General features: G+C 35.4%; 1 protein-coding gene across 2 annotated transcripts in view; it reads left to right on the forward strand.

Moving 5' to 3' along the window:
* The window catches only part of ITPR2 (inositol 1,4,5-trisphosphate receptor type 2), a 510,130-nt gene that overhangs the window by 407,735 nt on the left and 75,117 nt on the right, over nucleotides 1-27,278 (forward strand). For both annotated transcript variants that reach the window (XM_072653450.1, XM_072653451.1), the window contains 4 exons: nucleotides 3,227-3,352; nucleotides 7,850-8,025; nucleotides 14,909-15,073; nucleotides 16,142-16,337. In XM_072653450.1, coding sequence (XP_072509551.1) covers nucleotides 3,227-3,352; nucleotides 7,850-8,025; nucleotides 14,909-15,073; nucleotides 16,142-16,337 — 663 coding nt within the window. The remainder of the gene's footprint in view (nucleotides 1-3,226; nucleotides 3,353-7,849; nucleotides 8,026-14,908; nucleotides 15,074-16,141; nucleotides 16,338-27,278) is intronic.

A 27,278-nucleotide genomic window follows, 5' to 3' on the forward strand; every position in this document is an offset into this window, starting at 1 on the left:
ATACATAACGCTAAGGAAACTATGGAAAAACAAAGGGAAAAAGAGGATTCATAGACATCTTTATAGTATATGACTAAAGGGAAGGGGAAGGGAAAAGGAACTAGCTTTTATTAAGCATCTGTTATGTGCTAGACAGTGTGCTAAGAATATTTACTAAAAATTGATATTAAAATTTTGATGGATCAGTTTTATTTGAAGTCAATTGAAGGAAACAATTTTGTCTGTGTTGATATTCTGGTTCTGTTACAGTTTGTTGATTTTTCAAGGCTATCATAATGTTTGTACTTTATCCATTTGCTGATCATCACCTGCTAGTTTATGAAGGACAATGTTCTGATGTATTTCTGATCACTTCATTTGATCTTTCTAGATACTAAGTAGGTAATAGATTTTAGTAGCCTTCAATAATATGTAGCACAGTATCTCTCATTTCATTAAAATATCTCTATGGATCAATAAGTCTAGGTTCTCTGAGAATTACCTTTCCATAATTTCAGTATTAAAAACTGATCTTACATCACTATAATAGACCTATTCATTTCCATAAACAAATCCTCATCCACTGTATTGTTCAGTGTTTCTCTGCTGACATGCTGTTGCTTAAGTTCATACAGATGTTGGCCATGGAAGCCTTTTTCTTCCACTTTTGAATTTTAGCCATTTTATAAGCTATGTTCACAAGGCTATTATTATTATTATTATCTGGTTCTCATCTTTTTGATGGGGTTCAGCTGAAAATAGTTCTGGTACAAAGTTCCTATAATGCTAATACTTCTTTCATTCAATTTTCTATGGACCATTATACAAGTGAGTTAAAAAAACCTTATTTTTTCATACTTAAAAAAGTTAGGATGTAATTTCATTCTATGTAGTTCACCTGAAAGCATTCTCATTGCAACTCCAGTAGCAAACAAGAAAACAAGTAGGCTATGTATCACATCCTGTTCCCACATTGTTTTTATATTCTCAGCCATATCTCTACAATTTGTGTTCTCTTTGGCTGTCCCCCATTCCTGGAATTCTTTCCTTTCTCATCTCCAACTCCTAGCTTTCTTGACTTCCTTCAAGTCTCAACTATGGTCTCACATTCTTTCACAAGTCTTTCCCAGTCCTCCTTAATCCTATCACCTTCTTTCTGAGATTATTTTCAGTTTATTTTGTATCATGTGTTTGTACATAATTGTTTACATGATCCTCCCCCCACCCTGCCCCAGTAGACTGTGAGCTTCATGAGAAAAGTGATTGGTATTTTTGTTTTGTTTTTTTGCCTTTCTCTATATCTTCAGTACTTAACAGAGTGCCTGGCAATAGGAACTTAATAAATGCTTGTTGACCTGTCATTTGAAAACTTTTTGTTTCATTTAAGTTGGGGATTATGAAGGATGATAATATTAATTTTGAACATTGTTCTCTAATTTTTGTGAATCAGTATTTTTTCTGGATAATGAGGGGTAACAATCTAGTCTGTGATAGCATTCTGATTCCAGTAAGTTTAATTGATTGAATTATTTATATTATTTTTGAGGTCTATTGGATGATTTGTCAATGAAAGAGAAAAAGCTTTTGGTATAAACTTTGAGTCACCAGATCATGTTTTGCTAGGTTCAGATACAGTGGCCAATACCTATGTCTAGCCTGCTGTGACTTACTGCACCGTCTCTGGCTCTTCCTTGCACCATTTTGTGTGATCACTAAGTCTGAGAACCCTAAGGGTAACATCTGTAGCTCCTCATGGCCATGAATTGTTGTTGAGTTAACACCATAAAGCCCTTAGTTCCCACAAACATATCTGCATAGCTCACTATTTATTCCATTCTTTCTTGTTAATGTCTTGGGGCCTAAAATTATGTGGATGTCACTCATGGAAAGTCTTTCTGTTCTGTTCTTAGGTCTCGGTGCTTTCAAGGACTTTCTCTAGAGGTCACCAACACTTGACAAATACGGTGGCGTGTGCCTATTGTCAGTCTTGATTGTTGCTCAATGATGTAAATTTATTCCAGAAACAGTGCAGGTTTTTGACTTGTTAAAATTAGGCAACTTGATAGAGCAGTGCTGAATCTGGGGTTAGGAAGACATGAGTTCAAACCCAGCTTCAGACATGTGGCACCTATGTGATCCCGAGCAAGTCACTTTACCTGTTTGGCGTAGCTTCCTCCACTGTAAAATGTGAACGATAATATTGCCTACCTCACAGGGTTGTCATGAGCGTAAAATGAGATATTTGTAAAGTTCTTAGCACAGTGCCCAACACATAGTAGGTGTTTAGTAAATGCTTGCTCACTTCCCCTTTGTCGTGTGTCATAGAATGTCTATGAATCCTTTTCTTTTAGGCATAGAACTGTTCATTTTTCTATAGTTTCCTTACTGTTATGGGCCCTATGATTTGTTTGTATTATAAGTATTTGTCCAGTTTCTTATAGTTCAGTATATAATTCCAAATGTTTATATTAAGACTGGTATAGCAAAGGTGTTAGTTACTTTGAACATGTTCTCATTTTATCCTCACAACAACTCTGCGAGGTAGGTAATGTTACCATTTGCTTTTTACAGTTGAGGAAACTGTACCAAACAGGTTAAGTAACTTGCTCAGGATCACATGGTTAGTAAGTATCTGAGGCTGGGTGTGAACTTGTGTCTTTCTAACTCCTTATCTATATGAAATTAAAAGCCCTCTGAAAGAGGAGAAGGAAACAAAATCACAAAAGACTGAAGCACAAATTCATGGCCATTTTCCCGTTTGCTAATGTAGCTTGTCCTGATTATGTTTTAGTGACTTGCCTACAGAAGAGGAATTTATAGAAGAATACTTTTGATCAATTAAAAAATCACTTTATCTATGTGTTAGTGTATAGACATTTAACATAAAAGAAGAGATGGACAATGACTTGTTCCAGAACCATTTCTGTCTAAATTTCATTGAATATGAAAATAGTAAAATATAATGCCTTCTTTTCTATGAATTTTATTGTTATTACCTTAAATATGAATATTTCAATATACAAAGAGCAGAAAAGATTGTTTGTGAAACTATGAGCTTCTGTTATATAAAGTATAAATTAAATTTAACATTGTAGTCATGACTCTCCCTGTTTGTGGCTGTGTCCCCTTTTGATCTTACTTGTAATTGCAATGTGTAAGTTTTTTTAATGTTTCACTGACACTTTTTCTATTCTTTTGGGTTTTTTTGGCAGATCTCCTTTGTAACAAGTAATTTTTCTTCTTCTAGATAACCCTGCACTGTTCTGGTTCTCCAGACACATATCTCTCTGGGGGAGCATTTCATTCAATTTGGCCGTATTCATCAATTTAGCTGTTGCTCTTTTCTACCCATTTGGAGATGATGGAGATGAAGGCAAGTATTTGTATTTCTTTAAATAATATATATTTTTCAGTTTTGGAAAAGAGATGCTATTAAAAATTTAGTTGTGTATGGATTTGAATTTAATATTCCACATATAAACCATGGTGTGTGTGTGTGTGTGTGTGTGTGTGTGTGTGTGTGTGTGTATGTGTGTGTGTGTGTGTGTGTCCCTAAAAGCGAACATAAATGCCTAGGCATAATAAATACTAGATATATAGGCCCTCTTCTGCAAACTTACCACTTGCCTGACCATCACACTTTCTTTGGGTTGTATCCTATTTTGCCCCATTTCTCTGCATAGAATGGAAGGAGTTATGAAAACAGAGGGTGTTCATATAAATGGGGAAATTATGAAAGGATTCTTTGACTGAAGTAACAGCTTACTCAGCAAATGCTTTTTCTAGAGAAGGTGGGAGACCTTAGGGGCTAAGATACATGCAGCAGAGAGGGCCCAGGAGATGAAGGGGCAGAACACTGAATGAGCTCCATCTGTTACCTAACGATGGAAGGTTGTGGATGGAGAGAGTAATCAGGCAGAACTGATGTTATGGTAACCACTGAAGCAGGAGTGATTTCTGGGCCAGGCAGAGAGCAGCTACTGAAGGTGCCTTTGGAAACATCAAGCAATCAATATTTCTTAAGCTCCTACTCTGTGACAGGCACTGTGCTAAGTGCTGAGATACAGAAAGTGACTGCCTTCAAAAAGCTCACAGTCTAATGGCAGAGACAACAGGCCAATAAATATATACAATGCAAATCATACAGGATAAATAGGAACTATTTAACAAAGGAAAGGCACTAGAACTAAGAGGGATTGGGGAAGGCTTCCAGTAAAAGATGGAATTTTAGTTAGGACTTAAGGGAAGCCAGAGAGAACAGTAAGTGGGATAAAAGAGGGAGAGCATTCCAGGTATGGGGGGCAGCCAGAGAGAATGCCTGGAGCTGAGAAATGGAGTGTTTCATTTCCAGAATAACCAGGACGCCTGTGTCACTGGATGCAGAGTACATGTTGGTGAATAAGGTAATAGAAGACTGGAAAGTTAGGAGGGGGGTAGGGGATGAAGGGCTTTAAATGTCAAATCGAGCAACTTTTATTTGATCTTTGAGGCAGTAGTGAACCACTGAAGTTTATTTATTGGGGTGCATGTGTGTGTGTGTATGTGGCATGATTGGTCCTATACTTTAGGAAAATCCCTGTGTAATAATATGTGTTATGTAAGTTCTGCCTGACCTGGATTCCATTTATCTGCAGTACATACACAAAAGAATGTGTGTATAAGTTTGTAGTTGCTAGGGTAATTTGTTATATGTCAGTAGGGGTGAGATGATAGGGTACAAGTGTAATCACACAAGTATAATCTAGACCTGGGGAAAACAAGAATTCCAAAATGTTCCGTTATTTTAAAATGTCTTATATCCAGGATTTTTGGGAAAACAAAGTTTATTTTGCTTTATGCTGGGGATGGAAGCTCAATTCCAGGTGGACAGTCTCGGGCGGGTAAAGGTGGGAACTTCTAAATCTTAGAGTTCTCACGAGACCCCCCAGGAAACGACTGGGAATCGAGGTGAACCGAGCTATCTCATGTATTTCCGCCTCTTCCCGTGAGAAACGTGATGGGAGAGAGCTCTCCCCGCCCTCGAGATTGTCCCGGATCTGGGCACACTATTGTTATCTAACAGCATGGTATTCAGATGCAAACTATGCTGCTGGAGAGTTTAAGTAGGATCAGGAAAGCCTGAAAGTTCTCTTGGGCGGAGGGGCGCGGAGCGAACAGGACAACAAGGCTCCGCTTTTCCTCTCTCCTCTCTCCCCTCCCCCTCTCTCCTCTCTCCCCTCCCCCTCTCTCCCCGCTTATACTTCTACTTCCAATCTCTTATTGTAAGATCTTTGCCTCCTTGGGAGATTCTTTGCTCCCTCCTAAGGAAGAATTCCCCTGCACTTGTAACTAGACCCTGAAATAAAGCTCAACCCTTGTTTGACTCTGGAACGTCCTTTCTCTCATACGAGCATCCGGTTTGGCCAACCAAAGACCTCCGATAGAGATAAGGGAAGACTCGGGTAGCCCTCAGGCCTCTAGGCCTGGCAGCTTTCCATTTTTAATGGTGATTAAAAAGTTTCTTCAGAGGGGTATCTATAGTTCTTAAATATTTTGAACTGAAATTTTCTGGGGAAAAATATATATATAACAATAATGTCAAATTAAGGAATAAGTAGGTGCATTTCATGAATTACAATGTGTAGCAAATTTATTATTTTAAAAGATTTAAAAGAATCAAAGATGTTGTCAAGTTATAAGTACTTGAGAGAGAAACTAGACTTTTTAAGGGTTTGTTACTGAAAGACAAGAACACCTGGATAAAATAAGCTCAAAGTAACAAAATCTCAGTTAGAAGGAACCCCAGAGGCCATCTAGACCAGCCTGTATTTTACAAAAATCCCTCTACACCATATCTAAAAATGATCTTGTGGCTTTTTTTTGGAAACCTTGTGTAAGGTTATTTTAGGGGGGAAGGATTCTGGAGCTTTAATGATGAAAAGTTCTGGTTACACAATGGCACACATGCAACACACACGTGCAAAGGAAGGCAGAGAAAACTGCTAATTCAAGAGCTTTCAGTGCCTGGTTTTCTGTCTCCCCTCAGTAAATGCTGGTAGCACTAGAATCATAGTATCTAAAAGTCAGATGTTAGTTTCATTGTGATGTTGAAACTGCAGATATAGATAAAGGGGGCAGCAAACACACCTCAGATCCATGGCTATAAACTGAGGCAGTCACAACCAAAGCCCTTCTAGTAGTTTTTCTTTGACAAATAAATACCCTCTAAAACATTCCTAGGGTTAAGTGGCCATCCAGTCTGTGCTTGAGGATCTAATGATAAGGATCTGGCTATCTTCTGAGGCAGCTCATACCAATAAAAGCTTGGATACTAGATGAACTCAATGAATGTAAAATTGAATTGCTGGCCACAGTTTTTCTCTTACTTTAGGTATATATATATATATATATATATATATATATATATATATATATATATATATATATATATATATATCAAGAAACTAGCTATCATAATTAGCATAAATTGGCACTCTTCATGTTACTGTCATCAGAGCAGCAGGGAATTAAATGTGATTAAGGTACTAATTTAACATTTTCCTGGTCCCCCAAATCAAAAGTGATCACATATCATATCCTATTTTGTTGGATTTTTTGAAAGACATTGAGAATTCTTTTTTCATCCTACATTTGTCCTGTGGAATGCAATAGAGAGAGATTCAATTCCCAGGAAATTATCCTATTTCCTTTCATGACCAAAATAATAAAATAATTTAAAAATTACTTTAAAAATCTAAATCAAAGATAATTAATTTATTAGATTATTTTACAGCTTACAAAATTCTCCTTCCCACCATCTGGAAGTATTAAAACTCACTTCAGAATAGAGATTTTGGTAGCATCGGTGTCAAAAACCCTGATAATGGCCAAGATTTCAGTGGCAGTACAAACTTTTATAACATTTAACCATGTAGAAACAAAGATTTAAAAAGAGTAAGCAGAAGTATAGCCAACAGAGATTAGAATGCTCACGAATCCTTTGCCAAAGGAAAACAAGCATGAGGTCTCAGGCTTCTTGGTTTTCCATTATGTATATCAACTTACATGTCTGAGGTATAAATGTTGTCCTCTAATGTATTTCTGCAATTTCTTGATGACAGTACAAGTGTCAATCAGGGGGAGTTCTCTTGCATCAATACGGCAATGTATTTCACATACCAAATTTCAATGAATTGATTACACTGATTTCAAAGAAAGAACTAAATATTAAAATGACTATTTTGGACAGATACTAACAAAAATAAATTTAGTTTGTGACTTTTTTTTGGCAGCTGACACTTTTGGTCTTCTTGGTAAAATATTTCATAGTTCTGTCATGTCTTAAATTGAATCAAGTAACTTGACAAATATTAGATCTTCCTTACTTAAAAAAAGGATTAAATTTCTATATGTATTTTATTAAAGAAGTAGAATTCTGCATTGTGGGCCCACCTTTGCCACCTGTAATTATGTTTCATAATTAGAGGAAAAAAAGAAGATATGATCATAATAACACATATCAGATGGATTACATTTTTGTCATTAATCTTGAGATTGAAACTAAACCTTCTCCTGAGGCATGGATAACAGAAAGATTTAGCAAATCATTCTTACAGAGAAGCAAAATGTCTCATCTGAGCAATTCTTAGACCTAAGAGATGCTTCATTAACCCATGAATGTTGGCAACACAAAATTAATTATATTATCTTATAAATTTAAGGATGGGAATTGTTCTAAAAAATGTTTCTTCTGTAGTATAGAGTACTGATTGAAATTATTGTGAAAATGTTATATGGTTTGATTCAATATAATATATTAGAAATGGAACAGTAAATGAAACAACACTATCTTGTTTTTTTCTTAGTTTAAAAAATATATTTTGTCTTACAGGTACACTTTCTCCATTGTTCTCAGTTCTCCTTTGGATAGCAGTTGCAGTTTGTACATCTATGCTGTTTTTCTTCCCCAAACCTTTTGGTATTCGACCATTTCTTGTGTCCATAATGCTCAGATCTATTTATACAATAGGTCTTGGGCCTACACTGATACTTCTTGGGGCTGCTAATGTAAGTACTTAAACTTACAATGTTGTAAATTAAACAAATATCACTATAAAATGCAAACATATACTTCATTCATCTGGAACCCATATAACCAGAAAGGAAAAGTTAGGGAAAAAAGATTCCATTATTTTCATTAAAGGGTTTGGTAATTTTACCACATGATAAGAAAGACAAGAAGGTTGTCATATTTTAATTGATTATAAATCATTTAAGAAATTATGCAGTTTAGAATTCTCCATCTAGGAAAGCTAAAGGTGAAATTTGAGCAAGGTGAACTTATAACTACTTTACATAATGGGGAATAAACTTGTGGAACTTTCCAAGAGTATTGGCCGGAGATGTAAATTGATTCAAAATAGATTTGGAAATATCCAAAATCTCCAAGAGAAGCTGCTATGTATTCTCATAGCATGTCCTTTGGGGTTATTTTTGGCAACCAAGGCCCAGGCTGGATGAAGTGTGATTCTGAATCAATAAAGCAATTCCCATGTTTCTATTTCTTTTGGACTCTAAGCACAGGCACGATGTAGCATGTAATGTGGTATATGGCATGATTAACAAAAGCATTCAATCAGTCACCAGAACAACTTATTCTTCAGTTCGTGGAGATAAAGATTTCATGCAATATTAGTTATCATCATTCACTTGGATTAGTGTAATTCAGCATTATTCAAGCAGAAAATTACCTGATAACAGAAGGGAGGATGGAGGGAATGAGCACTTATTTAGCACCTACTTTGTGTCAGACACTTTGCTAAGCGCTTTTTGCAAATATTAACTTACTAGATGCTCACAACATCTCTATGAGGCAAGTACTATTATTGTCCCTTTTTCAGTTAAGGAAACTGAGGCAAAACAGAGGTTAAGTGACTTGCCTAAAGTCATCTTGCTAGTAGAAATCTGAGCTGAATTTGCAGTCAGTTCTTCTAGACTCTAGATACACTTCTCTATCTAGTGTGCCACCAATAGTCCCATGCTATCTCTGTTTGAAAATCTTGACCATTGGTTCATCCCACCAAATGTTTGGCCTCCCCTTTAGCTATCTGTGTTTCCATGAGATCTTATTTTAGTTATTATCTGCCTTTCTATCTGTGAGACCCATCCAGCATCCTTTGATAGAACATAACCTGTCTTTGATCCAACTCCACTCTTCATTTGTCATCCAGACTTACACGTCATGGAGATGTTTTCCTGAGTAGCATTGTTCAGAACTAAGTAGGAGTAAATCATTTCTAAAGCAGAATGAATGTTTTTTGCGTCAGTTACCAAGGCTGATTTTGGTCATAGTTGGGCTATTAACACTTTTTAAAGTTGAATTAATTTAAAGTAAGGGCTCAATTACTTTAATGCATATTAATACATAGGAGGTCCCATAAACCTTAGTATAGTTTTAAGCTTTAATAGGTATTTTACTTTATGATTTAATTTGTTTGTTCATTCATGTTTCACAGTTTCCCCTTGAAAAAGGGGAATAATAGTAGTGGTCGTAGATATCCTTTCCAGGCTTTGCTTTACTTAGCATTCTTCATACATTTTAAAAATATCAGGATTTACAGCACTATTCCAGGCTCTGGGAAACATTTGAATTTTAGATTAAAAAAAGAATCCTTATCTTTGTAAAGCTTATTGTCATGTAGAAAGATAATACAAAAACAGATAATTGTGATATACAATATAATATAATAGATTCATTAGAAATTTTGAGAACCAAGTACTACATGGAGCCTGGTGAGAAATGGCCTTTATCAATTAAAAAAGATCATGGAAGATTCATGAAAGGATATAGTATATGTTTCAGGTTTTGAAGGAATAATTATAACTTAACATGTAAGAAGAGGGAGCTAACAATATTATATGCAAAGCAAACATTATAAGCAAATGCACAAAGGTAGGAGAGCCTGTTCAAAAAGCAAGAGTGGTACAGTTTGATAGGATTGTAGAATGATGTAGAAAATTAATAAAGAATATCATGGCAGCATGTTCTGGAAGACATTGAACACTGGCAAAAGGAATTTCAGTTTTATTCTATAGAGAACAATTTAATTTTTGAGAAGAGATGTGACATCAGATATATACATAAGAAAGTTACTCCAGTAGCCATTTTAATGATAGAATTGGATAGAGGAGAAAATAAAGATTGGAATCACTATTATAAGATTGTTGCAGAAATCCAGATCAGTGGTAATGAGGTTCCTTAAAAGGGTAGGGACTGACAGAAATACAGAGGAGGGCAATAAATGAGAGATTTTGCCAAGACAGAATCAGCAGGGATTGGTAACTAAATATTAGAAGTAGGAGAAAGCCAAGTGCCAAAGATAATTTTCAAATTTCTAATATTATTAAACAATTGAGTAAAACCTTGTTAAATTAGGTATGTTATATTACTACCAACTTTCTAGTCATGGAAAATATTTTTTCTCCTCTAGGGGGAAATAGGAAAAATGTGAAATATTAGGAAAATTGAAATGTGTATAAGGTTTATTTTTTTTTAGTTCTCTTATAGTCCTAAAGCTAATTTAGTCATAAAATCATCACATTGGTATATGAAATATAAAAGTATACTTTGCACATTTACTGTTAATTATTTCTTTTTGTGAATGAAGCTATAGACTATTGAACTTTAAAGACCTTAACATCATTGTGTAATTTTTGCTAGTTTATGAAAAGAAGACCAAAATGTGAGAAAAGTTATCAATAGCAGAATAGAGATATCATAGTGTACTATAGTGGGAAGAAAAAAACATTGGACAAGCAAATATATCTGCTTGTATTGTAAGATTATTGCAGTAACTACTGCTTGTAAACTTACTAAATGACAGGCAAGTCACTTCTCCTTTCTTGAGGTAAGAAAATTTATTTCCCTCATCTGTAAATTAGGGATAATAATATTTCCCCTGCCTATGTAACAGAGCTATTATAAAGATTAAGAAGGTGAGATGTCAGAATACTTGGAAAATTGTGAATTACTATGTAAGTATAAAATAAAATTATTGTTATAATAAACAAAGAGACCAAGTGAATTTTATGGACCCAATGTGACTGAATTAATGAAGCCCTGAAATATATCCATAGTGTCAAAAAAATCCATAATGTCAAGAAAATTTTTTTAAGAATAAAAGCTGAAGAGAAGGGAAAAATAAACAAATCCCAAACCTATAATTTTTGGCACCTGAAATTGTTTAATTGGTCCCATTTCTTAGCTAGCTCTATCGACAATTGCTGCTTCTTCTGATGCTTCTTTTATTGTTATCTTCTTTACAGATTCCTGAAAGTTAAATGGTTAGTCAAATTTAAAAAGGTTCATATTAGTTTATAACAATTTGGTGAAAATGTTGTCAAATACAGATACATTTTTTTCAAATGCTGCAAAAGATGGAATCTTTTGTAAGTAAGTAAGTGAGAGGAATCAGACTATTGTACAAAGTTCCTATCACCATGCTTTAGAAATAATAGAGTGCACTCCTGGGTCAAATTGGTGAAGTTGTTCTGTACCATAGGAGTGCGTAGGGATTCCCTCAGGGGAAGGACCAATGGGAATGCTCCTTCCAGATATGTCAACATACTTGTCCCATGCTTTGTTCATTTATGTGTTCAGAATTTTTCTCTTTTAAACATGCTAGACCTCTTGAGGAAACCTCCTCTGTATAATTTTAGGCCTGTGGGGTCCTACCTGTCTTTTCTTTAAATTATTTGAACATTTTCCTTGAATTCAGAGTGTACATTGTATTATATTTATAGCAATTTTCCTCCCTATCTCTTTGTCACAAGTTTTAAGATGGCATGATTGGTTCTCCCTAAGCTACCCATCATTTCTATCCCAGTAACTTTGTCTTCAATGTTGCTTAGATTAAGGTCCAGACTAATAATTTCTTTCACTGTTTTCTCAGCTTTTTGAAGACTAAAATAGCATTAAAGCATGTAAGATCTTTGCTGAGTGCTCTCTTTTTCACAATGAAAGCTACAGCAGATGTTTGGAAAGCTGAAGTCCTCACTGCTACTTTACTGTGCCTCTGTGCCAACTTTGTGAATTGTATCCAGGGCTTCCTTCATAGGCTTCATGAACCTAGACTGATCTCCAGGCTACAAGTAGACACTGGAGGACCCTAGTAGAGGATTCGAGTAATGTATGCAGTTATTTGTTCAAAGTTTCATATGCTGATTTACTTGCATTGTTAAAAACATGCCTACTTTTCTCTATCTATTTCATGACCTCATATCTCACAACTTATATAGAGCTTCTATTTTCTCCAGCTTTTGGTGTTTCTATAAACTTTGATTGAAGTATTATTACACATTTTATGGCTTCTCTCTGAATATTTGTCTACCATCTTGAAGTACTGAATTGCATATAACAGTATTTCAGTGATTCCTCCTTACACAGATATACCCATTAATTTAGGTTCTTACTCTTTAAAACAGCTTGCTCCCAGAATGTCTGCTGAAAAAAATAGCATTATGCCCTTAAATAACTTCAAAATTTCCCACCATCACTGAGCATAGTAGAGAAAAAAGATGAATCTTAGACCTGGTAGGTACCTCAAAAAATTATCATTTGTAGAGAAGAGTAAAAAGGCCCAGGAAACTCAATCAAATTTATTACAGGAAATGGGCAACTAAGGGGCAAAGCTGGGATTAGAAACGAAATCTGATTCTCATTTTATTATTGTTTCCACCATATTGTCTCTTTTACGGGTCCTATAAAATGGATATAAATGTGCTATACACAGCTACTACAAAGAACCCCAGTATAACAAAATATATCTCAAATATATCATTAACCCAATAAAATTAATATACTAATTATAATAAACATTTAATTAACAATTTTTTTGTCCTTTGATTTAGAATAGTTCTTGAAGCTTTAAAAAGATTTTATTTCATGTTGTCTTTCTCTTTTTAGTACCTGTTTGTGACTAAAAATATCAAAAGCAACCTTGAAGGAATAGATGTATAAGAGAGGTAGGAAAGGAGGGTGTTATACTTCTTTGCCTTGGTCATGGCAGGGATGTCTGTGAGCTATCATGTCAGCTTGTAGGAATCACTATTATTGCTGTCCTAAAAATATTTGACCTTCCCGTTGCAAATGATTACTGAGAAATGAGCAGTGGGATATGAATGATAGGTATTAGCACTTAATAATGATGATAATGGTGCTGGTGTTGATGACAGTTGTGTGGTACTTTTATATTAACAGGGCATCTAGGTGGCTAAGTGGATAGTGTGCTGGGCCAGGAATCAGGAAGACCTGAGTTCAAATCTGGCCTCAGACACTTACTAGCTATATGACCCTGAGTGAGTCACTTAACCTCTATTTGCCTTAAATGGCAAACCACTCCAGTATCTTTGCTAAGAAAGCCTCATGGTCGGTATGGTACATGGGTCATGAAGAATTGGTAATGACTAAACTACAAATTACTGTTAGCAAAACTTTTCACAGCCTAATCACCTCCAGAAACTATTAATCCCTCTACCTTGTATATTTTTCTGTGGGACTTGGGAATCAAAGGAGAGGTAGAAATTCAGAACTATGATCTGTATATGTGAATCTCTTAGTTGGAAACTTCCTCTGTCAATAAAAATTGATAACTTACTGGCAATTAATAATTTTAGAGGATTGTCAGAGGACTGAGTTGAAATGATTTGTCCATGGTCGCTGAGACAGAACCTGAGAACAACTTTTCTGACTCCAAAGGCTGGCTCTCTATTCTCTATGCTACTCTGCCTCTCTCACTGTACATAGTATGTATTTAATAAATGTTAAGTTGAATTGGATTAAATGATATTTAACTGCATATGTATATGTTGTTTCCCCAGTTACAATATAAATTCCTTGAGTATAGGGGAAATTTCTTTTCCCTTTTTGTGTCCTTGTTAATTAGCTTAGTGTCTGGCAATAATATTAATTATTAAATGCTTATTGATGGATTGATAACAAAAAATTTAGCGATGGATAGATAATTGGATCTGTAGCCAGTAAGTCTGAAATTCAACTCTAACCTCATGTACTTCTCAGCTGTGTAACCTCGAGCAAGTCACTTTACCACTATCTTCTGCCTCAGTTTCCTCATAAGTAAAATGGGAATAAATAGGCACCTACCTTCCAGGATTTTTGTGAGGTTAAAATGAAATCATATCTGTAAAGTGTTTCACAAACTTTAACGTATTATATAAATGCTAGCTTTTATTATTCAAAGAAGAAAAATAATATATTTCTTTCTTGTAAATAGTTTGCCATATAATAGGGAGGATAAAAACATATATCAATATGTTTTACATAAGGTAAAATGTAAGGACAAAGGAGACATCTAAAGGAAGTGCTATATCCGTTACAAGGAAGGAGAAATAATTTCCATCTGAGAGGATCAAAGAAGTCTTCAAGGAGGAGTCTATCTTTTCCATAAATACAAAGTATTCATACTTTCACCAATATTCTGTATTTATTAATTATTTTTACTGTGTTGTGTAGGACTAGAACTGTTGATCAATGAACTTTTATTTAGCACCTACAGTATACCAAACACATAGATTTTGAAGTTCCAAATAATGTAATACTGTATTTATTTATTGAAAACAACTTTCAATATAATAAAATTCTGGAATAAAAAAATTAGGCAATTCCTTGGAGTTTATTACAAACCCAGTATATGAATGTGCTACACATCACTAATCAGTATGAAGTTACTAAGGATATGAAATATATTTGTATGTATGAATATATATTTCTGTATATGATGTAGAGTTATGTATAAGCATTAAGAAGTCATACAATGAGAAATGAAAAGGTAATATAAAAGTCATTAAATGATGAATTTCCTTTGACAGTATCCCCCTAATTGTGTGGAGAGGAAATATAATGCAATAGATCTAATTTTTTTCTCTGCTTTAGCTTTGTAATAAAATAGTATTTCTGGTGAGCTTTGTTGGAAATCGTGGAACATTCACTCGTGGGTACCGAGCAGTTATCATGGACATGGCCTTTCTCTACCATGTAGCTTATGTCTTGGTCTGCATGCTGGGTCTTTTTGTCCATGAGTTCTTCTATAGTTTCTTGGTGAGTATCTATCTAAAAAAGACAGTATCTAATCTATATACATAATGCTCTCTCTTATTTATATATGTGCATATGATCTAGATTTATCTCTCTCTATAAATATACATCTCTATATATGTACATGTATACCTATATCATTGTAGCATAGGTATCGATTTCTGTATCATCTGTTTCTGTTTATTTTTGTTAGGTTCTGATAATCTGTCCTAATCATGGATACTCATAGAACAAAAAGAGGAACTCTTATTCTCATCAGAGTCTATTTCTCTGAGAAACTACTGTAGAAGTTACATTTAATTCTAAGAAGCAAGAAAGTACTTTCCCTCTGTGCTGAATTTATTTGACTTGGGATTTGTCTTTGTATCCTATGGCATTAGCACAGTGTATGCTAATTACACAGTGAATACTAAAGAGTTGTTTGAATTGTTATTGCTGCCAAATTCATGCTCCCTTTTCCACTTAGAAAGATTCTATCATAGAACAGAAGATAAAGAACTTTGGAAGGAAAGGTATTAGAATTTACAAGTTTATTTGAATTCTTTAAGTTTTATGGTTCACAACAATAATACAGGTGTATAAAGTTTTTCATATTTTTTGTTGTACAAAGTATCTTATCATTTGATTTAAAAATCATTTAAGATGTCATTTAAAAGATATCATTTAAAAAAACCTGTTGAATGGAAATAACACAAAATAATAATAAATGAATTTCCTAATTATCTGTCTTTTTTGTGTACACTGGAATCTCTTTTAACTATAACATATTTCACAGGTATATATAATAAAATTAAATAATCTTTTGTTTAGGTACAAAATATCATTTCAATCCTATACTGCGATTGTTATAGTTTTGTATGTTCTTTCTCAGTTGACTAGATTGTTTATCAAACCAATTTACTATATTATCATGAGTTTTATTAGATTTATCCTTAAAGGAAAATATTAAAATTTCTTAAACTCTCTCATATATAAGACATTTTTCCTAGGATTAACTGGGATGATTCCACCAACTGTTTGTATGCTATTCTTATGTTTATTTATCCCTCTCTTATTGTATTACATTTTTAGCTTTTTGATTTGGTGTACAGAGAAGAGACTTTGCTCAATGTTATAAAGAGTGTCACCCGAAATGGTCGCTCCATTATTCTGACTGCAGTCCTCGCTCTCATCCTCGTCTACTTGTTCTCCATTATTGGATTCCTGTTTTTGAAAGATGACTTTATTATGGAGGTGGATAGGCTGAAAAACAGAACACCTATTACAGGTATTTCTTTTTACCACTAAATCACTCTTCTGATGGAAGAATATTACTTTTCTGTAGCTTGTTAACTCTATTATAGATAAAAGCTAATGGGTAAAATTTTTGTCTTTTATTTCTCTGGAAACATGGATTTATTCAATATTGAAAGATTGCTGACAGACTCTGCCTCTCAGTATAAAGATAAGGAGAGAGAGGAGAAAAAAGGAGAGAGGGTAGGAAAGTGAGAGAGACAGAGAGAGAAAGACAGAGAGACAGGGAAAAAGAGAAATGGGGTGGGGGAGGCAGGCAGGCATAGACAGAGGGCACTGTGGACAGAGTTCTGGACCTTGAGGTCAGAAAAAGTGAGTATGTCTCAGTTTCAGAAGTTGGTTAGTAAATATCATATACAAGGAACCTTAAGAAGCCCAGTCTCTCTTGATCCTGGACTTCATAGAGGGAAGTGATATGTACGGGCAAAGTTGTGAAGGGATTTAAATGTCAAATAAAGCATTTTATATTATTACCTGGAAGTAATAGGGAGCCATTGGTGACCTGGCCATACTTACACATTAGGAAAATTACTTTGACAACTCAGTAGAGTGATATGGAGTGGGGAGAGATTTCAGATAGGAAAGGTTATTGCTGTAGTCCAGGTGTGAGGTGATGAGAATCTGTGTGAGTGGGGAGAAGGGGACATCTATGAGGGATGTTGTGAGGGTAGAGGCAATGACTTGGCAATAATATTGAATATATGAAGTTAGTGTGAGAGAAATCTCAAGGATGACATTTAGGTTGTTAATCTTAGTGACTGGGAGGATGGTAATATCCTCAAGGAAGTGGAGAAGAGAACAGGGTTTGGGGGACAAGATAATTAGTTTGGTTTTGATTAGAATGAGATTATCTAGTAAGCATCTTAGATGTTTACTAGCTATATGACCCTGTATAAGTCAATTAAACTCTTTGTGTTTTGGTTTTATCATCCGCAAAAGAGGAATATAATATTATCTACTTCATTGGGTTGTTATGGGGATCAGATAGATTAAAGCACTACTTAAATGCCAGTTATGCTGCTGCTACTGAGGAAGATGTCTAAATAGATAGTTGGAGATGGCAGACTTGAACTCGGCACAAAGATTAGGGATAGATTTATAGATCTGGGAGTCATCTGAATAGAGGCACTAAGTTTATTATACATTGTAGTTAATTTTATCCATGAGAGATCAACAAGTGAAATAGTAATGAAGAAGAGAAAAGGGACCAGGACAGAGACTTTTGGGACATTTGTGGTTGGCGAGCATAACCTGGATGAGAACCAACAAAAGATCCCGAGAAGCAAGAATTATGTAGTTCATAGACCATTGCCATTTTTGTCTTGGTATCCCTTGTACCCAGCATGGTGCCCAACACATAATAAATAATAAAGTTTATTAAATTGATAACTGACTGAATGTTGCCTTCTTTATCTTCTGTACAAGTTATTTCCCTGATTTATTTGAAGAAAAAAAATGTCCTAAAAGACTTGCATTTCTTATCTAACAGTGTATGAGAATTTGCTTAAAGGTCTCTAGCATATTGAAAAATCAAAAAACTTCTTAGATTTGTAGCTTGATCAAGTGAGCATATTCAATACAGAGTCTAATGAGTGAATGGATGAGTGATAAACCATTTATTAAGTATTTATGTTCTAAGGCACTGTGCTAAGCACTGAGGATACCAAAAGCAGACATGGCACTCCTTGCTCTCCAGAAAGTTACATTCTAATGGAGGAAGACATAACATAAAGGAGAGCAGAGATGTGGGGGTCTGAATATGGCAGCATGATTTGGAAATGGCCAAGAAGTGATGTGGAAGACTGGTTTTGGGCAAGATAAGGTGAAAGTTCACGTATCAGAGCCCAGGGACCTAGGGAGTAGAGTCTAGGTAATTCAGGTGTGTGGGGGTTAAGAAAGATAGCTAGAGTGCATTTAAAATGTTTATCATTTCTTTTGTGAATGTGGCCATATCTTTAAACAAACTTCATTATTCTGTTCTAGAAAGGAAATAGTCTTGTTTGATGCTCACTAATATTAGGTGAGGCATGAAAGAAGACATATATTTGCCAAAAGTATTCACTTTTATTGTGTAGGAGAGTCAGTATAGAGTTGAAATTGAGGAAGAATTCCTTATAGAGGGTGAGGCCCTCCTAATGTTTTTAGTTTGCGGATGACATGGCATCTTGTTGATTATATCAAGACCAGGAACTTTTCAGAGCTTCCTGAAAAAGATTAAGAACTAATCAAAACCTAACCATATACACAGGAAAAATTAAGGGAGTGGAGAATGCCTATTGTCCAGAATATGACATACAGTTTAATCAAGGGTTTTAATCATTTTTGTCTCATGGACCCCTTTAACAGGGGTTTGACTAATTGGAAAAAGGGAAAGAAGAAAGGAAGGAAAGAGGGAGGGAGATAAAGATGAAGAGGAAAGAAGGGAAAGGAGGGAGATAACAAAGGAGACAAAGAAAAAGGGAGAGAGGCAAGGAAGGAGGGAAAAAAGGAAAGAAAGAAAGAAGAAAAAAGTGTATAATTATGGTGCCCTCATGATATCAATAGAAAAGGAAGAAGCCCTTTAGCATGTTGGATGGAACCTCTCCCTACACTGTGAACTTATGGAAGTATAAGAGTCACATAGGGCAGGAATAAATGATGAGTGTGCACCTTTGGAGAGCATTCACATCAATGACATCTCAGATTCTCTTGAGTATTTGCATGTATTATGAATATGAACCATTTTCTACAGGAACAAAAAATCTAGTTATATGATTTGAAATGACAGGAAGAAAAGAATCAAGTTCTTTAACAAAATCACTTTGTGAATTTTTATTGAGAGAGCTGGTGAGGAATGAAAAACATGCAAATAGCATGAATAGCTAAGCTAACATTACTAAATGGAATGAGAAATTTTGTATGATAGCATTTGTGAGAACAAGACACAGCATGTATTGCTTGAGTTTGTAAAGCAATAGTTTGGCTTAGACTTATTAAAAATGTTAGCTTTGATGGTATGCACAATGAGTTTTAGGCTTTAATTAATCATTCAATAAACAAAGTACTTACTTATATGTTAGGCATTGTGCTAAGCTACAAAAATAATGAAGTAATTCCTATGTGCAAGGAACTTATATTAAAATGTGGTGACAAGGGTGTGTATGGGGGGGGTAGGAGGCATGATTATATGTCAGATGAGTCTGGAAGGTTGGGCCAATTTGTGATGAGTTTTAAAAGATAAACAGGAGTTTATGTTTTATCCTATAGGCAACAAGATGCTAGTGGACTTGATTGAGTAGAGGAGTGATGTGATTAGAACTATGCTTAAGGAAAAGCAAATGGGAAACAATGTGGAGGAAGGATTGGAGTGGGGAGAGACTCCAAAACCAGTTAGGTGGCTATTACAATAACAGAGTAAATAAGTGGTGAAAACCTGAAATAATGTGGTAGCTGTGTGTTGTATGAATGTACAGAAGGAACCAGATTCAAGAGAAGTCATGGAGGTAGAAAGGAAAGAGTATCCAGGAGAGGAGGGTGGTCAACAGTGTCTAATGAAACAGATAAATAGAGAAGGATGAGGCTTGAGGAAAAAAACTGGCAATTCAGGAATCATTATTAACTTTGGAGAGAGTAATTTCAGTTGAGTGATTACATCAGAAGCCAGATTGCAAAGAGTTGAGGAATGAGGAGGAGGAGAAGCAGTAAAGGCTATGTGTGTAAATAGCTTTTTCAAGGGGTTTGAGAAAGATAGGAGAGATAGAAAATGAACTTGAAGGTATGGTAGGATTTAGGGAAAATAGTTTTTCTAAGGACAAAATAGACTTGGTATATTTAAAACAAATAGGAAAAGGTTGAGGATTTAAAAGAGTTAGTAGAAGATTGAGGGTGAATTCTGTTGGAGAAGACAGGAAGAGTAGGATCAGGTAGACAATGTAGAAGGGCTGGACTTGATAAGGGGGGAATGAGTATAGATGGTATCAAGAGGTTTTGAGTTGAAAAGTATGAGAAGAGGGATTTCATGTTGAATTACTTCAATTTTCTCAGTAAAATAAGAAGCAAGGTCCCCAGTTCTGAAGGGAGGTGGTGGTTAAAAGGGAATGGGGATGTGAGGGACTTGAGGAAGGAAGAGAAGATTTGGAGTAGCTTCTGTGAGGAGTGAAATAGAGAATCAGTTAGAGAATAATAGACTGCCTTGCAACAATAAAGGCATAATTGAAGTCAGATGATATTAATTTGTAATGTTATCTCTCAACCTAGTTGTAAGATTCCTGCAGCTCCATTCTGCATCTTGTGAATAGGAACAGAGAAGGCAGACGATGGGAATAATCCAGGGCTACAGTTTAGAAAGAGATGGAAAGCAACAGAACAAAGAGGCATGGATATTTTATTTAAAATATTGTACACTATCATGCATAATTTAGTTAGTTTCAAATGACTGGACAGATCATGAAAGATAAAGGTCTGATTAGAAAGGAAGGAAAATAACTTCTGGGTCATGTGAGCAACAAGATAGAAGACTAGGTATTTTCACTGATCTAAAACCTCTCCAAAACATAAATTATGTACCAAAGATAAAGCAACTGTGGCTATCTCCATGGTCTAGGACTCTGAGTACATAAAAGAAGGTAAAAATAACACAAAAAAGCATAAACTGAAGTTCATTGACCCTAAGGTCTCTCAGCTCCTCTCTCTTACCTCTCATGCTACTACTACCTGTAGTGAGATTGCATCAGTAGACTCAGGGACCTTAGGGCTTATCGAGGACCTAGTTCCAGGTTTCACAAGTTTACTATGAGACAATCAGTGCTCCTGCAACCCTTTAAAAGCAAAAGCACACTGGGAGCTGCAGCTACACTGGCAGACAATCCTGCAGCACTAATGTTGCAAAACCCTGACCTACTTGGGCTGGGGCAGACAACTCATAATAGGCACCAGTGTGGCAGCTCTCTGAACTGCCATTGCCAGATCAGAGAACTGAAGAACAGAGGGAGTGGAGCAGAACGTGAAGTCAGGGTACCCTGTGTGTAGAGGGAGCCATGCAGCACTCCTCTAAGGAAAGAGCTCAACATCCATCTGGGGTCAGTTCCGTCCACCTAAAAGTCACTTGGGACTGAGACTTTGACTGGTGAAACATGAATTGTTCAGCATAGGAGGAAGATGAGATTCTTTGAGATCCAACCTCCAAGGAAGCCACAATTAGAGGAGTCAGAAAATATGCAATAGGAGAAAATCCAGTAGGTTAATGATGGACTTTGTCACCTGGAAAGCTCTTTAGGTTCAGAATGAAAAGACTGTGGGATTCTCCTTGATCTGGAATTCCTGACTTAGTTATTCCACTGCAGGCTTGAGACTGGTCTGGGGGCTAAAACTGAGAAACCCCAAACCTTTTTTCCCCCCCTCCCCTGCCCAACACACACACACACACACACACACACACACGTACACACACACACGTAGTACTCCACTTATAGGGCAAGTTAAATAGCTGCTGTGTGCTTCTGTACTTCCTTGTTCAGTATACATCCTAGGGTTTCCAAAGGATGCTTACCCCTTGGAAACCACTGTTAAGTGTAAATCCCCTCTCCTGTCCACCTAGGATTTGTGATCCATCACTAGGTGGTGAGCAGCAGCTGCCAAGTGGTATCTGTTTCTGCTCTCTGCACAAGATCAGATCCCTCTGTTACTTACTCTTAGCTGGCCATATGGGGACTTGTAAGGTTTGGTGGGAAGAGGGGTTTCTCATGAGTACTTGTATGTCAGGCCATATTCTGCATCAATCCCCAGCCAGGAGAGGTCACGAGCTGGTGTCAGTGTCTAGACTACTGACAAGCAAGTATGAGACTGAGAGAATAATAGAACTTTAGAATTAAAAGGGCAAACAGGCATTTTGTGCTTCAGAAACACCCCACCAGACCTCAGCACATACCAGGCACCACCACTAGGACCATAGCTCAGCACCAGGTATGTTGTCAAACCCCTACAACCTCTAGCAGTGCCCCCCAGGGACCACAGGACAGCACTAATGCAGCACAAGGTAATACATAGCTAGGGCCCACAGACACTGGCATGAGAAGCCTGAGGCAGTGCCTTTTCTAACTTGGTTGTAGAACTCAAATTGAAAAGAAAGGAAAAAGGCCAAAAATAAAAAGATGAGCATAAAACAACAACAAAAAAAGAATCTGACCATAGAAAGTTATTATGGTGATAGGGAAGACCAAGGCACAAATTCAGAAGAGGACAAAATCAAAGCACCTATGGGAAAAACCCCAAAGAAAAACAGGAAATGGTCTCAGGGTCATAAAGAATTCATGGAAGAGTTTAAAAAGGAACATAAAAAATCATATAAGAGAGGTAGAAAAAAATGGAAAAAGGTATGAAAGTGATGTAAGAGAATTATGAAAAAGAGTCAACAGCTTAGAAAACTGCTTAAACAATAGGATTGGCCAAATGGAAAAGGAGATACAAAATTTCACTGAAGAAAACATATCCTTAAAGAGTATAATTGTCCCAATGGAAAAGAAAGTACCAAAGCTAGTTGAGGAAAACACCTTAAAAGTTAGAATTGGGCAAATAGAAGCTAATGACTATGAGACATCAAGAATCAATCAAATAAATTCAAAATAATCAAAACATGGAAGAAAATGTAGAATACCACATGGGAAAAGACAACTGACCTGAAAAATAGATCCAGGAGAGGCAATCAGAATCACCGGACTATATGAAAGCCAGAATCAAAAAGAGAATATGGACAGCACCTTTCAAGAAATTACCTAGGAAAATCGCCTTGATATCCTGGAACCAGAGGGTAAAATAGGTATTGAAAGAACCCATCAATCACTTTGGGAAAGAGATCCCAAAATAAAAAATCCAAGGAACATTATAGCCAAATTACAGGAAAAAGTACTGCAAGTGGTCAGAAGGAAAGAATTTTAATATTGAGGAGCCACAATGAGGATTACATGGGACTTGGCAGATGCAACAACAGAAGTCATGGAACATGATATTTTGTAAAGTAAAAGGAGTTAGGACTACAAGCAAGGGGAAAAAAAGGTCATTGAATGAAGTGGAAGGATTTCAAGCTTTCATAAGGAGAAGACCAGAACTAATTAAGTACCGTGATGAGAAGATGATACTTGTAACTCTTAAAAATTATGCCACTAACAGCACAGTTAGAAGGAATATATATATAGACAGAGGGTATATGGGTATAAGATGAATTTGAGGGAATGATATGAAAAATAATTAAAGGATGAGAAAGAGGAGCACAATGGGGGGAGAGGTAGAAGGGGTAAATTATTTCACATGAAGAGGTGTGAAAAATCTATTACAGTAGAGGGAAAGATGGGAGGGTGGGTGATGGGCATCACTTAACCTGACTATCATTGGTATTGGCTCAAAGAGGGAATTATATATACAATCAGTTAAGTATAGAAATCTGTCTTACTGGACAGGAAAGTAGGAGGCAAGGAGATCAAATAAAGATGGGGAGGGAGCTGAAGAGAGCCCAGACTGGGGGAGGTGTAGATAGAAGCAAAACACTGTTCAGGAAAGAAAGGGTAAAAGGAGAGAGAGGACAAATAGGAGGAAAAATAAGAAAGTGGGATATAATCGTAATTGTGAATGTGAATGGGATGAAATCTCACATGAAAAAGAAATGGATAACAAAATGGGTAAAAAGCCAAAGTACTACAATATGTTGTTTACAAGAAACACACTTGAAGCAGAGAGATATACATAGGGTAAAGGTAAAAACCATTATGCTTCAGATGAAGTAAAAAAAAACAAGGAGTGGTAACAATTCTGATCTCGGACAAAGCTAAAGCAAAAATAGACCCAATTAAAAGAGAAAAGGAGGAAAGTACATCTTGCTAAAAGGTACCATAAGCAATAATGCACTATCAATACTAAACATATATGCACCAACTGGTATAGCATCCAAGTTCTTAAAGAAGTTAAGTGAGTTACAGGTTCAGATCAAAGAAGAGATAGAGAGCATTATGAAATGTAAAATAGGTAACTTTGGTAATATTAAATTAAAAGACTTTTGTACAAACAAAAACAATACAACCAAGATTAGAAGGAAAGCAGAAAGCTGGGAAACAATCATTATAGCAAGTATTTCTGATAAAGGCCTCATTTCTCAAAGATATAGAGAACTGAGTCAAATTTTTAAGAATGTAAGCCATTCCCCAACTGATAAATGGCCAAAGAATATGAATAGGCAGTTTTCAGATGAAGAAATCAAAGCTATCTATAAACATATGAAGAAGTGCTCTAAATCACTTTTAATTAGAGAACTGCAAATAAAAACAACTCTCAGGTAACACTTTATACCTATCAGATTGGCTAATATGACAAAAAAGAGGAAAATGATATATGTTGAAGAGGATGTGGGAAAACTGGGACACTAATGAATTGTTAGTGGAATTGTGAACTGATGCAACCATTCTGGAGAGCAATCTAGACCTATGTCCAAAGGGCAACCAAATTGTGATATAGCAATACCACTAATAGGTCTGTATCCCAAAGAGATCGTATGTGCAAAAATATTTATAGTGGCCCTATTCATGGGGACAAAATATTGGAAATTGAGGGGATGTCTATCAGTTGGGGAATGACTGAACAACCCATGCTAGATGAAAGTAATTGAATACTATTGTGGAATAAGAAATGATTAACAGGAAGATTTCAGGAAAAAACTGCAAACTGATGCAAAGTGAAGTAAGCAGAACCAGGAAAACATTGTACATGGAATCAGCAACATTGTGCTATGATCAACTTTGAATGACTCCGCTTTTCTCAGCAATACAATGATCTGAGACAAGTACAAAGGATTCACGAAGGAAAATACTATCCATATCCAGATAAAGAACTGATGGACACTGAATGTACATAGAAGCATGCTTTTTTTCACTGACTTTATTCTTTTTTGTTTTTTTTTTTATTTTGATCTTTTTTTTACAACAGTGACTAACATGGAAATATATTTTTATATGATAGCACATGCATAACCTGTATCAAATTGCCTACCATTTTAGGAAGGGGGGAGGGAGAAAAATTTTCAAGTCAAAATCTTGTAAAAATGAATGTTAAAAATTGTCTTGACATGTAATTGGAAATAAACAAAATACTGTTAAAAAGAAAAAAATGCTTCATGGATGGGAATAAAAGCTACACAATAATCTTTGAGGATAAGCTCCTCCATGCCTGAATTTTTATGTCAGCGCCGTAGGATTCTGTTTTGAAACCCTTGCCCTCCTTCCATCTTTCCTGACTTTTATTCTGAGTACAATAATTCTTATTGCTTTACATATAGATGGAGAAAACCCTGGTTTGGTAGTAACTCACATGAAGGAAGACTAAACAGTAACAGTTGCACTAGTTGCCTTTAAACTCAATATGATTATCAAAATAATAACAATTAGATCTCAGACTGCATTATTACACATGTTTCAGGGGAGAAAGGGGAAAAACAGTCCAATTATACTTTTTAATGATTATCTGGACTATTTCATTTAGTTCTAATCATTACATTTTATAAGGAACTTTAACAAATTGGACCTCCTCAGAACAGTAACCAGGGAGTTTAGAACTGTTATCTTGTAAAGAATAGTTGAAGTTGGTTAATCTGGAGAATAGAGGATTTAAAAGGTATATGAAATATTTGAAGGACTGGTTTTCATGTGAGCAAGTGTATAGATTCATTCTCTAGAAAGCATAATTAGGACCAATACGAATATAAGAAAGTTATAAGGAGGCAGATTTTGCATTAATGTAGGGAAGACATAACCTCAATTTAAAGGTGGATACAACCAAACTTTAAAAAAATAATTGATGCTATATTTCACAAGGCAGCTAGATGGCTCAGTGGATAGAGTTCCAAGTCTGAAGTCAGTAAGACTCTTCTTCCTGAGTTCAAATCTGGTCCCTGACTAGCTATGTAGCTCTGGGCAAGTTATTTAAACCTGTTTATTTTAGTTTCCTCATCTATGAAATGAGCTGGAGAAGGAAATGACAAACCTCTCCAGGATCTTGGTGAAGCAAACCTCAAATGAGATCACAAAGAGTTGGACATTATTGAAATGACTCAACAACAACAATTATAAAACACTCTAAAGAAATAAAGATGAACTTAAATATTTGGTTGGGTATTCATTAGTCATGGATGGACCATGTAATTATAATGAAAATTATAGTGTTCAAATTGATTTACAGATTTAATATTATTCAAATCAGACAACCATGAACATGTTTTATAGAATTAGATAAAATAACAAATTCATTTAGAGGAACAAAAAGTCTAGAATGTCAAATGTGAGAGTAAAGGCAGAGTAGCACTTCCAAAACTAAAATTATGCTACATAACAGTAATCATAAATATAAGGAAAAACATTATAAAAGCTACTGCCTCAAAATGGATTCAGTTATTTCATGAAGTTTTTGATTCCCTCTCATTGGAAGCATTCAAAGTAAATACAGCTAAAAGTTAGGATCTTGTAAGTGAGATTCCATGGGTACTCAGTGGCTTCTGAGATCTCTTCTGCCTCTAAGATTAAATATTAAATGATTTCCTTTTTTGTTAGATTTGTTCATTCATTTAGTTTGTTAGTTGTATTTGTCTTTCATTTTAAAATAAATTTTAAGAAATAGACAACTAGACCAATGCTTTGTGCTCTTAAACTATAACAATCAGTCAACCAATCAATTAATGGGCATTTATTAATATCAAGAATTTATATTGTGCCAGACATAATGCTAAGCACTGAGAATACAACAAAAGATAAAAACATAGTACCTACCCTAACTCTAAATGCATTCTAATGGGAGCAGACAGCATATAAATTAATAGATGTATGTATATATCTATATGTATTTATATAGAGAGACTATACATCAATGTATAGATGCATGTATGGATATGTGTTTGTGTGTAATA

Source organism: Notamacropus eugenii, chromosome 3 (genome assembly GCF_028372415.1).
Source record: "Notamacropus eugenii isolate mMacEug1 chromosome 3, mMacEug1.pri_v2, whole genome shotgun sequence".
Lineage (NCBI taxonomy): Eukaryota > Metazoa > Chordata > Mammalia > Diprotodontia > Macropodidae > Notamacropus > Notamacropus eugenii.